General features: G+C 41.7%; 1 protein-coding gene across 1 annotated transcript in view; it reads right to left on the reverse strand.

Annotated features, from left to right (window-relative positions):
* Positions 1-4,001: 4,001 nt before the first annotated feature.
* CASD1 (CAS1 domain containing 1) overlaps positions 4,002-14,708 on the reverse strand; it is a 103,712-nt gene continuing 93,005 nt past the window's right edge. Inside the window, exon 18 of the mRNA XM_069211759.1 lies at positions 4,002-4,866. Coding sequence (XP_069067860.1) covers positions 4,600-4,866 — 267 coding nt within the window. The 3' untranslated portion in view covers positions 4,002-4,599. The remainder of the gene's footprint in view (positions 4,867-14,708) is intronic.

Raw genomic sequence — 14,708 nt, forward strand, 5'->3', positions numbered from 1 at the left:
TAGTCTGGCATATAGAATCAAAGGCATATATGCCAATTTTCCTAACACTTTCCCCACTGTCTTCACTGACAGAACTTGCCCTTTTTGGTACAGCTAAGCTTCCCGCAACAGTGACTGAATCATCTTTCTGCTGGGATATACCTTTCCTTGGATTTAGTTGATCCTTGCTCCAATGAACTATTTTTCTTGCTCTGGTGTGGGGGATGACCCCTCTCTGCTTATTGAGAATCCCAAAGTGAGTAGAGTTTTTATTACCTTTGCATGCCTCTTCTAAACTGCTATGGCCACCTGGACTTTGCGGTTTCACTGTCTTTCTTTAGTTGTCTCAGGGTGTCGTTGACACTACACGCGAACAACTGTTCCCCACTGAATGGTGTATTTAGGATATTAGCCTGTACATCTGGCTTGAATCCCAATATTCTCAGCTATGACGGCATAGTGATTCTCCCCCCCCAACCTCTTCATATGGTTGCTTGATGTGTCAGCCCCATCCAGTGCCAACTTCATGCAAGTGTTGGCAATATTCCTGCCATCTTCTGCCAGGTGTACCTCTTTTTTCCTGTACTGTTCTGGCAGGTGTCCCATGAATTCAGCCATCTCCTCTCAGTGCTGGTATGAATGTCTGGTTAGGATGGAATTAGAATTGCAGATGTGCCATTGATTGGCTGCACTATGTTCAAGTTATCTTCCCATGAGATCCATCCTCTTGCTTTCCATCAGGAGGCAGTCACCATATTGAGGGGACTACTTCTGTGCTGCTGAGGAGGTGATCAAATCCAGTCACTGAACTCTTGCTGTATGCCGATATGTTGGATAAATATGTATACTTTTTCTTGGCCCTAGAAGTTACTGCTCTACAGGTGGAAGGTTCCTTGAAAGCCTCCCTTCCTTGATCAAGGATGCTAGTTACTATTGGCAGGAATTTGTTCTTGGTTTGGGATGGGAAGAGGGTTTCCAACAGGAAACAAGAATGTGGTCTCTCCTCCAAGTGCACTTCATATTTTTCTGCATCTTTTTTGATCACCTGGTTATATATACCGGTCATCTGGAGGCAAAGGCCTCTATTGGGAAGCAATCTACACTTCTTCAGTGAGTCAGTCTCCAGGTCCTGCTACTGAGACTTTGTGTACTCGTTCTCCTCTAAGCCCTGGAAGAGGCCTCCTACTTGCTCCTCTTCTTCTTGGTAGAAGATTTCTTCCTCTTCCTCCTCCTCCTCTTGGGGTCCTGGTGTTAAAGGAGGCTTGATTTCTACGACCTCCTTTTTTCCTTAATCTTTTGGTGTCGATGTTCTAGGTGAAATTCAAAATCCCCTTAAGTATTCAGCAAAGTCTTTTTTTCTTTTGCAGCAAGGCGGCCATTATGGCCTTCAAGTGCCTCTTTTCGTCTTGATTTCCTCTGAATGTTCTTCAGCATTTAGGATTGCCATCAGTTTTCTCTTCGACGTTGGAGATTCCTTTGAGAACGTATCGGTCATCAAGCTTTGGTGTTTGTCTTGAGACATCTCCTTTTTTGACACAAACTTCTTTTCCTCAACCGCCTTTCAACAACTGGGTAATTTCTGAAGATGTACCTCCTGCGGTGTCCCATTCGAGGGATCCTAGGGGGTTCTCTTTCTCAGTGCATACCTTCGATCAAATGTTTTGAGGATGAGGCTTCCTTTGACACCTGAGTCCTATCTTTGAGACTTGGGCAATTTTTTCGGATTCGATGTCTCTCTTACCTCCAGTCTCCTGTCCTTCTTGGTTGCCTGGGTTTTGACATTGATGATCCTCTGGTCGGTGTCCGATGTTTAAACCTTGGCATCTTAAGCGACATTTTCCTCCTCAATGCTCAACAGACCCAGGTCTCTCAGGGATGGAGTATTCTCTCCCTGCATGGTGTAATGGGCCCTTCCCTGCTTCTCTCTCATCCTTAATGTCTTTGATGTGAACATGGCACAGGCACTGCAGTCACTGCGTCGATGATCTTTGGGCTGGCAGAGGTTGCAGATCGGGTGTGGGTCCTTCTGCGTGAATTTGTGGTGGCAATTCAGGCAGAACTGGAATGGAGTCTTCTCCATGAGGCCGCACAGGGAGCTCCATGTTAGGGCATTTTCGAAATCCGTATAGGAAAGTCTCTCTTTCCCTCACAACTTCTGTTACAGTACCTCTCCATCAGTGTTCTGCTCCAATTTTGATGTTAAATTTAGGCAAGCTTCTCACAAACTTCTTTGCAAAAATGCATTCTTCCTCAAGTTGGAGATCCTTCTGCCAAGCATCCAGACCCAACAGCGGAAAACAAGAATCTTAAGATGCTGACCAAGCATGGGAGCTTCCAGGAGAGGGCTTTCTACGTCACAGAAAGCACCACATGGGGGACCCATTGGTGCCCAAAAAAAGAAAAATAGGACTAAAAATATTTGGAGAATTCCAGACCCAAACACTAGACGGCTGAATTATGCACAGCATGTGAATCCATAATATATTCACACCGCAAAAACACAATCCTGGAAATCCGATCCCTTGGCACATTTAAAAAAAAAAATGCATATCTTTCCACAATACCCATTTTTCATTCCTTAGCGGTCACCTTTTAAATTGATACATGGTTGCTACACAATGAAAAATAATTCTATGCTGCTGTTTTTTTCTTAGTTATTGTAAGTTTTCAGTCAAGCAACAAAGGATCAATATATCCCTCTGACGGAAATAGTCAGATTAATATAACGGTGCATTCGTTTTGGAAATCACTAATTGGAGCAAAGCAATTGAGATGAAACACTCATGTACTTCTATGTTCTTCTCTTACTATCCTTTGCTTATCAATGATTAGATTTCTAGAAAAAATATGAGCAATCTACAAAAATGACAACTTTTTGAATTCAGAAATGTATCTACTTTTGAAAAACGGTCAGCTTTGCAGTTTCTACCACAAGTTTCACATTGCTTCTACCCCACCTCCCCCAACCAAAATGTAATATATATTTTCTTTTTAAACTTCAAATGTTCAAAATTTTGGCTATTTGCTGGTTCCCTCGGGAGGGGTCCATAAACCTAGATACCTTTTGAATCATGTAGGTGAAAAGTAAAACAGAATTGGACTGAATGGAGGAACAAAAGGTTAAGGCCTAAGCAAGAACTGCACTAAATGTCACAACATGGGCTCAGCAGTTCTTTGGAAGTCTCTGCATTTACAGGTTTAAATAGATCAACATCAACAAAACCAACAGAAGCATCCAGTGTGGAGTGGGAAAGGGGGAGTGTGTGTAGGGTGGAAGAAGAAGAGAGGGAGAGAAAAGCAGGGCAGAGGGCAAAGGAAGATGGAACTGAGAGGAGCCATAAGGAAGGAAGAGAGAGGCACCAAGAGGAGAGAGAGTAGCACAAGACACAACAGCGTTCAGTGCTGGAGACTCTGCAGAAGTGTGGTTGGAGAGAGACAGGGTGGGGGTGGTTCGGCAGGATCAAGGTAAAGACCTTCAGTGAAAAAGTAAAACAATTGCATCACATCAGCAGTGGAAAAGACAACTCACACAACAACAGCATGGGGAAAGAAGAAATACTCCAGCAGTGAGACAAAGAGAAGTGCAGGGAAGCCAGTCATCCCAAAAGGAGGAGAGACCTGAGATAGACAAGAAAGTAATTCAATCATAAGCAAGGTCTGACCCAAAGCCAACTCCTTGTAGTATTGCATGCAATTCTGTCTGCAGCAAGACTACAAAAATGGCATATTCTCTGATGATATAAATCACTTCTGAGAATATGAGCAAATGTGTGTTGGCCGATGCAAAGGATTAAATTGCTTTAACATGACTGATTATATATATATATACATATATATATATATATATATATATATATGTATATATATATATGGCACAAAGAAAGCACTAATGATTTTCAGTCATTAAGTGTCATAAGCTAGCTTTAAAAAGACACATGAAAAATAAAAGTGCATCATTTCCAAATGAGCTGCCAGTGTTTTTATCAACCCACGTAGGGCATAAGTAGCTCAAAGTAAAAACATAACAATAATTTTGCTTTTATTCGTACTACAGTTCACACATACAAACAAGCACACACTCATTTTTTATGTTTAACCTTGCATCTTACACCATGAACATTAATTAAAATACAACAAGATAAATAAACCTTAAATTACAATAATGCCCAAAGTACATAAAAATAGAGATATTACATTTATAGAAGCCTTGAAGGCTAGGAAAATGATTGCACATCCAGTCCGCTTCTCAAAATCTTCTCCAATGATAAATACACCTAAAACTGAGCAGTCCTTAAATATATTAGAAAATATCCCCCACCACAATGGTAAATATCTGTGGATGAAACTAGTTGCCTTCATATATACTTTGGAGGAGAAATATGTAAACTGTAATATGTGTTCAATAGAAAACAAGGAGTCTCGTACTTTTGAACAATGCTCTTGCTGTTCATCAATTCCTTAAAAGAAGTCCTAATCTGACATATTTACACATCTATATATACAGATTCAATAGTCTTAATACAGCTCTCCAAGTAAGATGTGTTGTAGAACACATAATTATTGTACTTCACTTCTTTATCCACTGGGATGTTTGCTGAGTAGTTGAGTAGAACAGATCTTCTAAGATTTTAATTGTTTCTGAATTGATGATAACAACAGGAGGAGAGCCAAAAATCCACCTATTCCAAGTAGTCTCTTGATAAGAGCAGAGTTTTCCTTGGGAACCACAATTTGTGCAAGATCATTAGTGATTTTAGAAATTTCATGTGCCACGCATACAAAAATGAAACTGCTGACGATAATGTTCAACATAGGATTTCCAGGAATCAGCACCAAGATCCCTTTTGTATCAGCTGCAAGCCATATGTGATATTGGCAAATAAACAACTGCAATACAAAAAAACGACAGTAAGTTATCAACTTGAGGCATCGTACTACAATCATCAGAACATTTGATAGTGCCATAATAATTTTTATGTAAAATTAATAATGGTTGTATTTCAAGCTAGAGTGGAAACATACTTTGTGGACATTTTATCTTTGATTTTTTAGCACTGATTTTATCTTTTATTTTTTAATCATTGCTCATAAAGAATTGTTAGGACAAACAGAAGTGAGGAGATGGAGACAAGTCGTAGATGGAGAATGGAAGTTACAATGTTGATTAATATTTCAATTTTCTCATAATCGTCAATGTGTTTGTATGAATGAGAAAATGTGTGCATCTTATAAATAAAGTGAGGATAAAAGATACCAACATCTTCAAGAACTCAGCCCAAGACAGTTTTAGTGTTCGCTGGTCAAAATACGTTTCAGCTTTAGAACAGTTGTGTAATGCAGGGTGCTTGAAAAAAGCTTGTGGAGTAGTCCAAATTACAGCCTTCCAGATAACCTCAAAATACATGTCAAATGTATGAAGAAATCAATGCATATACAAATGTGCCTTTGATGATTTAACTTAGGTGTCAAACTGGAGAGCATCAGTGAATGATAAAGCTGCATTTATGCTGACTTTCTGACTCAGTCCGTATGCTCTTTCTCATTATCAACTTGTGGTGATCACTGCCACATAAATGTGGGATGGTAAAATGCTTCTGTAGCTGATTGAAAATGCAGGCACTTGCAGAAAGTTACAGGCACGTATGCTTGGGGCATACGTGGCATGCCACTGGCTCTATGCATTGCTCCTCCTTGCCAGTTCTTGATTGAATAAGTATTGGGAAAGCCATGTAGCAATGCATGCAAACACAGGAATGTAGAAATGTTTCACATTAAACATATAGTGGCTTTGCTCAATGATTTGTGGTGACTACAAGTATATTGTGAGGGTATTGGATATTCTTGGCAGAATTATTGATGGTGGTATATTAGTGGTATTGGTTATGGTATTGTTGGTGAGGTATTGATGGTGGTGATACTGGTATTGGTAGTGCCTGTGGTATTGTAAAACAAAATAGACTGCTTTTTGTATTCAATGTATGCATGAGGTAAAGAACTGAATAAGCGACACGATGATGGCTAAATGCATTTCTTATATATAAAACAGCCCCCTAGACATTGCAGTACAAGCATTACATAGGAGACAGAATGATGCATGAAGCAGTCCACAGCATGAAGTGAGATGGAAATTCTCCTCTTGGCTGATTTAAGATGTGATGGACAATATCTTAAATTGAAAGAAGCTGATCAAAATATGTCAAAGACTGAAGTTGGTTAACCCAAAGTCTTTGCCATGTGTACTGTACGAAATAGATCAACAGACACTACGCTATCAACTCAGACCTAAAAAAGGCAATTGGTGTGAATGGCTACATTAATGGCTGAGGGTTCAGTCTGAGGGTTTCAGCAACGAAAATAACCTATAGACTAGGAGTGCCATTCACTTTAATGTTCAGTCTATCTTTTTCTTAACATCCCTCTTTCTTATTCCCAAATGGTGTTTATATTCAGAGAAAGGTGGTATCAAGCATCATAGGCTAAGATAAAGGTGTTCCTGTGTTCTTCCCCAAAACCAAAAATGCTCTCATAGGAAGCACTGAGACTGAAGTGTCCGCAGAATACATATTAGGAGTAGTCCACATAGCCTTCAAGCATATAGGTGAGACAGGTGCACAGCAAAAGAATGCCCATGGTGTCATCTACCATCTGGTCTATTGTGTCCCATCACCATGTAGCAGCAGTCCCCCATGAAGACTACAGTATTAGGTGATGCATTACATTATTCAACTGGCATGGATTTTAGATTTATTTTATTTAAATGCTTGGTTAATTAAATTCTTTGCATTAAAAATACCAAAATATTGCACAAGCATGTAAAACCGTTCCCCAGAACGATGTACATAAAATAAAATATGAAATAAAAAATATATGTGATATGATGTGAAGGAGGTGCTGCAATTAACTTTTTAAAACAATGTATGTACAATGCAGTGACAGATAGTCAATGCCATGGTCCAAGCTTAAAATATAAAGTATCTCTACAAATAAAGTAATAACGTAAAAAGAGAATTCTTGCACTATAGTAGCACAAAAGTGTTGTGTTTAGGTGTGCAACTTTTTCTTTCTTGGCCATATGTGTCACTGCTGTACTCTGCCGTTAGTTTCTTTTCGATCTTGATGAGGAATCTCACAAAACTAGCACAGAGGACCTTATGAGTCACTCAGCCAGGGCCTTTGCCACCAAAAGTCCTTAACAGTTGATCTACCAAAGTGAGTCCCCTGATTTAAGTCCATTTAAACGTACAAGGTGGCCTTGGCATTCAAACTGTATAGAATCTCTTTGGTTAAGGAAACATGAAGACACAGAAATAAATTCAGAGGAGCAATCTGTTCAAATGGAATTTTTGTAGCAATTTTTAGATGACAGACGGGTGAGAACGAGGACCCACCAGGCCCTTATAGAACAATGTGAAAAGCTGTGATGTTTAAAAGGCCTTAGGCATACTTGTGTGCTGTGTCATGAACAGAATGGTCTCCCACAAGAAGAGGTTCACTCACAGGAGGCTACTGGTCCGAAAGTCTCGGATATCAAACTGACTAGCACCAGTTTATCAAGTTCCAAAGTGCATGCAGCACTGTATCAGAGATATGTTCTAGGAGCCTAATGGAACAGATATGGGTCAAAGTCAATATAAGGCTTGCAGTTATCAGCCTGTTCCACTGTGTGAAGAAGGTCTTGTGATAGACGACATATCAGCTACTGAGCTAATAAGCAAGTTAACATTCTTTGTTCAGAGAACAGACCTCAGCCACTTGCTCTCATGCTGGGTAATAAAGGAGGATTTATTTATAGTTGAAAGCTCTCCAGTTTCTGAGAAGAGGCCCAGGCACTGAAAGAACAGTTTCCCAGGAATCATATGCTCAAAGGTAATGAAGGTAGGAAGTGGTTTAGAGTAGTCCCCCTCAACAGACAGGGGACACCACCACTGTTCCTGTCTTGGGGAGTCACATCACACACCTGCAGTAGGTGGAGTAGGTCAGTTTACCAAATCTGGAGAGGATAGACAGTAGCCACCAAGAGAATGATATAGCCGGTCACTTCCTTTTCTAATGTAGGACTCTTGGTATTGGATGAGCAACATGGAAGAGGGTGAAGGAGGGGTCATACAGAACTCTAGTCCAAAATCAGGTTGCGCCCCCAAGGCACAAGGTACACTGTTCATCCAAGTATCACTCTGGTCACAACTGGAGTTGATCAGGGTTGTAAAGCCTTTGAGGATAGAGGACACCAAAACTCAAAGATGGCGCTAAGAACTTATCACATACCTTACCACTCTTATGAGGAGTAGAGAAGCCTGCTTAGTCTGTCTACTCTAGTGCTACCTAATGCAACAATATACAAAACAAGCAAGCAACAAAATGGCTTTAAGCAATGTTAACTTCCACAAAGCAAACACTAGCTGGCATAGATGTGATCATTAGTGACCCCTTGTTTTCTGATGCAGAAGAAAGCTATGACATGCTTGTTATGTAACCTATCCCCATAGTACATTAAAGGAAAGTTCTCTGCAATGTTCAAGTCCCATTCTACTTTACTAAGCTATTTGTTACCACAAAAAATGGATAGGGAAGGACGACAGAACATTCCAGATGAAGTTGGGAACATATGCTCATGTTCGAAGGTGAGGTTTGAAGCTGGATTGACTGGGGAACAGCTCTGGATGAACATTGGAAAGCTGTCTAGGTCTCACCAAATGAAGTTATAGTGAATCCATGTGGAGACTGCCAAGGAGTACCACCCAAATGAAGGATACTTGCAGACCAGAACCCCTCTGGAATCTCTGAGCTACTGCAGACTCACTGATCAATAAATGACCAGCTGCATGCTGATAGTTTTTAAACTCTCTGATTGCGGAAAGGCCACTGTCAGGCTGGAGTCTAGAATCACCCCAGGATATAAATCCTTATGAATGGGACCAAGGAGGCACTAGCATAGTCAACTGAGAACCCAAGCTTGAATAGGTACAAGAGCACCAGGTCTTGCTCAGACAGTCAATTTCCCCTTGACGTTACTTTAATGAGACAGTCATCCAGGTAGACTTGGAAGCTTCAGCTACTGCAGAAAGACTGACACCACAGCCATCTTGGTGGAAACGAGACTGAACAGAAGTGCCTGTATTAGAAGAGTTAGTTTCACAATGTGAAATGGAGGTACTTCCTGCACTCCTTTGGGAATGGTAACGAGGAAGTACCTTAAGGTCCAAATAGCACAACCAGACAATGGGCTAAATGGAGAGGGCTGTGAAGCTGTAAAGCCTCCTAAAGACTTAAGTCATGAATTTTGCTGTTCAGACAAGAGTTCATTTTTATGGCTGCCATGCAGAGGAGGTTCCAGGACAACAGCAGTTTTTGCTGCACAGCCTCCTTGTCTAGATGTGAGGTGGACTAATTGTTAAACCTGTGACAGAGTTTGAACTCTTCTGTGGTCATGATAGTGTTGGAATTTGCAAGACCAAACAACTGATCCATAAATGTAGGAGGGTGTAAATGTGACTTTCAGAGAAGCCACTATCACCACTACAAGTTACGCTAGGGCAGTGGATCCCAACCTGCGGTCCGGGGTTCCCTGGTGGTCTGTGAAGCCTCCTCAGGGGGTCCATGTCTGCTTAGAAAGTTAACTAATAGTAACGGATTAATAAAGTGTATATAAATAAAGTGGCTAAATGTACAACTGAACATTTTTTAACATACTGTAAATGTCAAGGAATTTGAAATTGGAGGCTAAAAATTAAATTAGTATCCGCAGATTGATTCATGGGATCAGTGCGAGCCCATCAAATAGAATATAGTATGGACGTGTGTGGTTTCAATTGAATTTAGAAAAACTCAAATCCTCCTATTAAAGTTTAAAACATTTTTTATTTTATTTGGTTACAAATTAAATAAAAAAGTGTTATAATTTGATTATGTGTTTGATGGATGCTTGTTTCTGTATTTTTTGTGTATTGTTTCGCAATTCAAATCATCAGCTTTTAGGCCTGGGTCCCTTTTGACTTTTCTTGGGGGCATGGTACTTGTTTCCCAATTACTTTGAAATGGCAGGCTCAGGACCAGTACAGATTGCCAGATTCAGAGTGGAAGCTTTTATTGTCCTCTCAGACACAAGCGTCCTCTTTATCTGGCAGAAGGCCCAAAATAAGTGGACATCAAAGCAGACTAACAGCGGCCTGGGTTCTTGTGGTCATCTGTATTAGTGGACCAATCAGAGTATATTTTTTAAGATGGGCCTTCCTGCGGTGAGGTAGTCTCTGAGAAAGTTCCCAGGGTGAACTGACCATCCACAAAGGGCCATTAGGCACAGCTCAGAACGAGGTTGGGGCCATCAAGTCCAGATGGGTCAAAGGGAATAGAGCATTGCGCTGGTCCTCCGGCACCAACAGCTGCACTGGGGATTCCATGAAATACACCAAAGACACCAGAAAATGAATCAGAGGGAGTGAGAACTGACCCAGAAATTGAGGCTGAAGGATTACGGTGATCTTTACAGTGAGCTTTGGGACAGCCCATTGCATATCAGTTGTATTTCTTGTCAATCTCATTTGTTTCTTCTTATCTGATGGCCATCCATTCTCTTCTTGGGTTTGCTCCTACCCTGTAGGGAAACTACCTAAACTACACAAGCATTGTCACGCGTAGTAGAAGGCCGTAAACTAAACCATGCTTGCCTCAACAATGCATATGTCGAAGCTACGCATTTGTGTGGTTAAGGCAGGCCGCACATACATTGTTCAGGCAGCGATCTAGCTGTGCGAATGGGCGGGCAAGCAGGAAGGACCAGGAAGATGGATCGGCCAAGGTAAGTGGGGCTGGGGGAGTTTTTTAATTTTTATTTTAGGGGTGCGTCGGGAGGGGTGTTTAGGGCTCAGGGCCAGAGTGGGGGGATGGAGTAGATTAAAGGGCAGGGAGGCTGGTGGGAGGTTTTTAGGGTATGCATGGGGAGGTTTGGGGCTCAGGCCGGGAGAGGCTGGGCAGGCAAGCAGGAAGAAATATCGGTCAAGGTAAGTGGGGCTGGGGTTGTTTTTAGGGGTGGGGATTTTATTTATTTATTTTTAAAGGTGCGTGGGGGGGACTCAGGGCTCTGGGGAGTATGGTATAGATTAATGGGTAGGAGGTCCAGGGTAGTTTGGTGGATTTAGGCCTCTGGGGGCGCAGTTTGGGGAGGGGTAGTTTAAGGGGTGAATGGGGGGAGGTTTAGGGCTCGGGAGGGGTCGTTTTTGGAATTCAGGCCTCAGTGCAGGGTGAAGGGGTTGGGGTGGTTTATGGAGGTATTGAGGAGTGCATGAGGGCTTTTTAGGGCTCAGCATGGGGGTGGGGGTCAGGTAGTTTTTGGCATTTAGGGTTCCGGGGTGGTGGGGGGGCATTGGGGAGAATGGAGGCTGGGGTAGATTTGGAGATGGGGTGGTAGGGGTAGTTTTGTGGATTTGGGACTCAAGGTGGTGGGGGAGGGGGAGGTGCGAGGAACTTTTATGGGTATAAGCAGGGTGGATGACTGGTGTGTTTTAGGGTGGGGGGTTGGGTAGATTTTAATGGGGAGGGGGTCGGGTAGTTTTGTGGATTTAGGCCTTGGGGTAGTTTAAAGAGCAGGGGCGGTTGGAGGAGGGGGTCGGTGTAGTGGTTTAGGGCACAGGGCAGGGAGAGCGGGGTAGTTTTAAGTACACGGGCCTGTTAGGGTGCAGGACAGAGGGGGAGGGAATGTACCACACATACTTCTTTACCACGTATGGTTTTACAACAAAATTTGTTGTAAATGCATGCGTGGTAAAGACGCAGTTGTGGTTTTGACTGTGTTGTGCAGGCACGCATTGTTTTTGCATGCATGGTTGTATCATACAACCTCCTCTGTAGACTAGCTTCTTTACAATCCTGTCAAATAGATGACTTGTATCCTTCCACTGTGTACATGTGTTTTTTTGCCCTCTCCCCATCTCCTCTGTGCTGCTTCCCCTCCATATCCCAGCAGACTTGCCTCTCAGTGCTCTCCTGCTGTCACTTCTTCCACACCTGTTCTGCTTTTTGATCCTTCCAATAACCCCCATTGTTCCTTCATAGCCTTTTCTTGCTCACTGCTGCCACTCATCAGCAGTTTTTAGGTGCCCACTCCCAATCTTCCATTGCTCCCACAACCTTCCCAGTTGCGTTTGGCTTTTTATTTACTATAGTCTCTCCCGTTAATCCCCCACCCCCTTTTCTATTGTATTTATTCCTTCTGCTGCGGCCAATCGCCCACTTCATGCTGCCACGCAACTGGCTTTCTCAATGTCACATTCTTTTGTAATGTGCTGACATCACTAAAGCCATAGCATTGACTGGCCAAGCTAAAAGTACAGAAAACAATACAAAAATATTGTTTACCATATTTTTGAGAAGGCCACCATGTTGCGTGGTGACACATTGGAGAGTAAATACTTTCTGAACTCTCAAGATGGCCATCATAATGAGTCATGCAAACCTGGATAATACAGTGCAAGAATTCATTTTCTTGACAACATGCTATATTCCCGAACATGATAATGTACATACTTCCAAGGTACTGATGGCTAAATCAGCCAGTTGTAGGGGTAAAAGTTGCTCAAATTAACTGCCACAGGCTTACAAACAGAATTCCGGCAGAAGAGAAATCTTCTACAGATTATTAAATGTCACATGATGTCAACCATTGCCATCCTGAAGCTATTTAATCTTTATTAGTGATTAAATAGGTCTGAATGTAGGACTGTGTGAAGGACAGTCATCTGCACGTTCGCTTGAAAAACCTTGAAACGAGTCTTGCTTCAGATTGATGCTCCTCCTCCTCTGCCTTCAGGACCAGAGTTATTGCCACTATAATTCAAATATGGATGGAAAATGCGTGCTGACCAATGGGATTGGAGGGAAGAACGAAACAAATAAGCCTAGACCTTTTTCCTGCCAAGGGTTGAACGCCTGTGCCCTGGTTGATTCTTCTTCAGTGGATTCAAAAACATCCAGGCCTATCACATTTGTCAATTATGACCTGCAGAGACAAACACTAAATTTCATAATCACTTTGTTGTTATTAAATTGACATATTTCGGTATTGGCAATTTATCACCAAATGAAGCTTTCAGAACTTTTAAAGGACCACTGGTTGACCTGGCTAAATATAAGCATCAATGGAAGAACCACAATTTCTCATACAAGAGTGAATTTCTGTTAGTTGATTTGTACCGTGCTGTGGTTATTCGAATTGTGTTGCTGTGATGCTAAACTTCATTTTAGTTGTGTGTGCGGTTTTACTTCTTGCCTGTATTTTGTATCCGTCATCACTAAGTGCCTCCAAAATCCACTAGTTCTTTTTTCAATTGAGGGGCACTCCATCATTGTTTTGGGGCCCTAAGCTAAGACATACTTGCTTAAGCATTGACATATTGAGGTATTAGATGTACTGGTTTGTCCCCACCTGTGGCAGACATTTTGTCCTCTTCTGTGGGTTAGAGGCCTATCTGGGCACGTGCAGGTCGGAGCCAAACAACACAAGTCATCCGCCTGTGCCTAGAGACAGTGGGTGCACCAGCGACACACCAAAGGTAAGCCTGTCTGATTTGTGGCTGTTGTCATGACTAGAATCTATGCTGGTTGGAGTCCAGAAAGAAGAAGAGTATATTCTAAGGAGGAACTTCTCCTTCCGCTGTCTGAAGACACCAACACAAGAGGCCTGAGTTTTAGCCTTATAAAGCCTGTCCGGAAAGCAAATGTCAATGATGGTTAAAAGCTACATCTAGAACCAATACAACATTTAACATAAGTTTAACATGAGTTTAACACCCACTTCTATTGTTACTAGTTGTAAGATTAGCCCCTTTTCCAAGTAATGAACACTCCATAAAAATGCTATCATGTGTCTAAACACTCAGACAGCCGCTGCCCTCATAACACATTCTAATTTTAGTGATCAGATTCATGTTGATCTTTTAAATGTACACTCCCTGATGAACCTTGCTGGCCTCATTAATAGGTTCATAAAGGCTTATGGCCTTGGCATTTTCTCCTTGCAAAAATGTACATAAATGAAATTTCTGGTCTTAACATTTTCTCACCTTAACCCATTTGTTTCAGCAGGGTAGAACTGGTGGTGGCATAGCAATGATGTACAAAGACATCTTAACTTAAGAGTTCTTAACACAGAGGTGTTTCCTTTTGCTGAAATAATACATGTTTCTTTCTCATCCATGGATTCCACATCACTCTCTGGTGTCCACCAGGAAATTCTGGGGATTTCATTTCTGCATCGCACTCTGCCAAGTTTCTTCAGCTTGGAGATTTAATATTTAGGATCACTGCTTAGTTTCTACTGCATAATCTAAACTGATTTCAGATATTGCATTTAATTAGGTTTAAATCAATTAGTTACAAAGCCCACCTATTCTGCTTGCCACAGTTTGAACTTAATATATGCCCTGAATGTGATTTGTTTGATGTGTTCACGTGGGATTTTTGCTAAACTTTAAAATTGACGTTACTCACAACGAAATCCTCAACCAACTGTCAGTCTTTGACTTCAAGGACTAAATTGGTCAACCACACTTTTTCTAAAATGGGTCTGTGCTTGATAAGCATTCCAAAACATCTCATGCTAACACTCAGGATACAAATACTAATATTAATACATGTATTGCTTCCGTTTTAGATGCAGTTGATCCTTAGTTACAGTAGGGTGACAAGGTAGGTCTCCTTCAGCTCCACATGCACTAAGGAACTGCCGGAAGCCAAAC

This window comes from Pleurodeles waltl, chromosome 10 (assembly GCF_031143425.1).
Source record: "Pleurodeles waltl isolate 20211129_DDA chromosome 10, aPleWal1.hap1.20221129, whole genome shotgun sequence".
In the NCBI taxonomy this organism is placed as follows: domain Eukaryota; kingdom Metazoa; phylum Chordata; class Amphibia; order Caudata; family Salamandridae; genus Pleurodeles; species Pleurodeles waltl.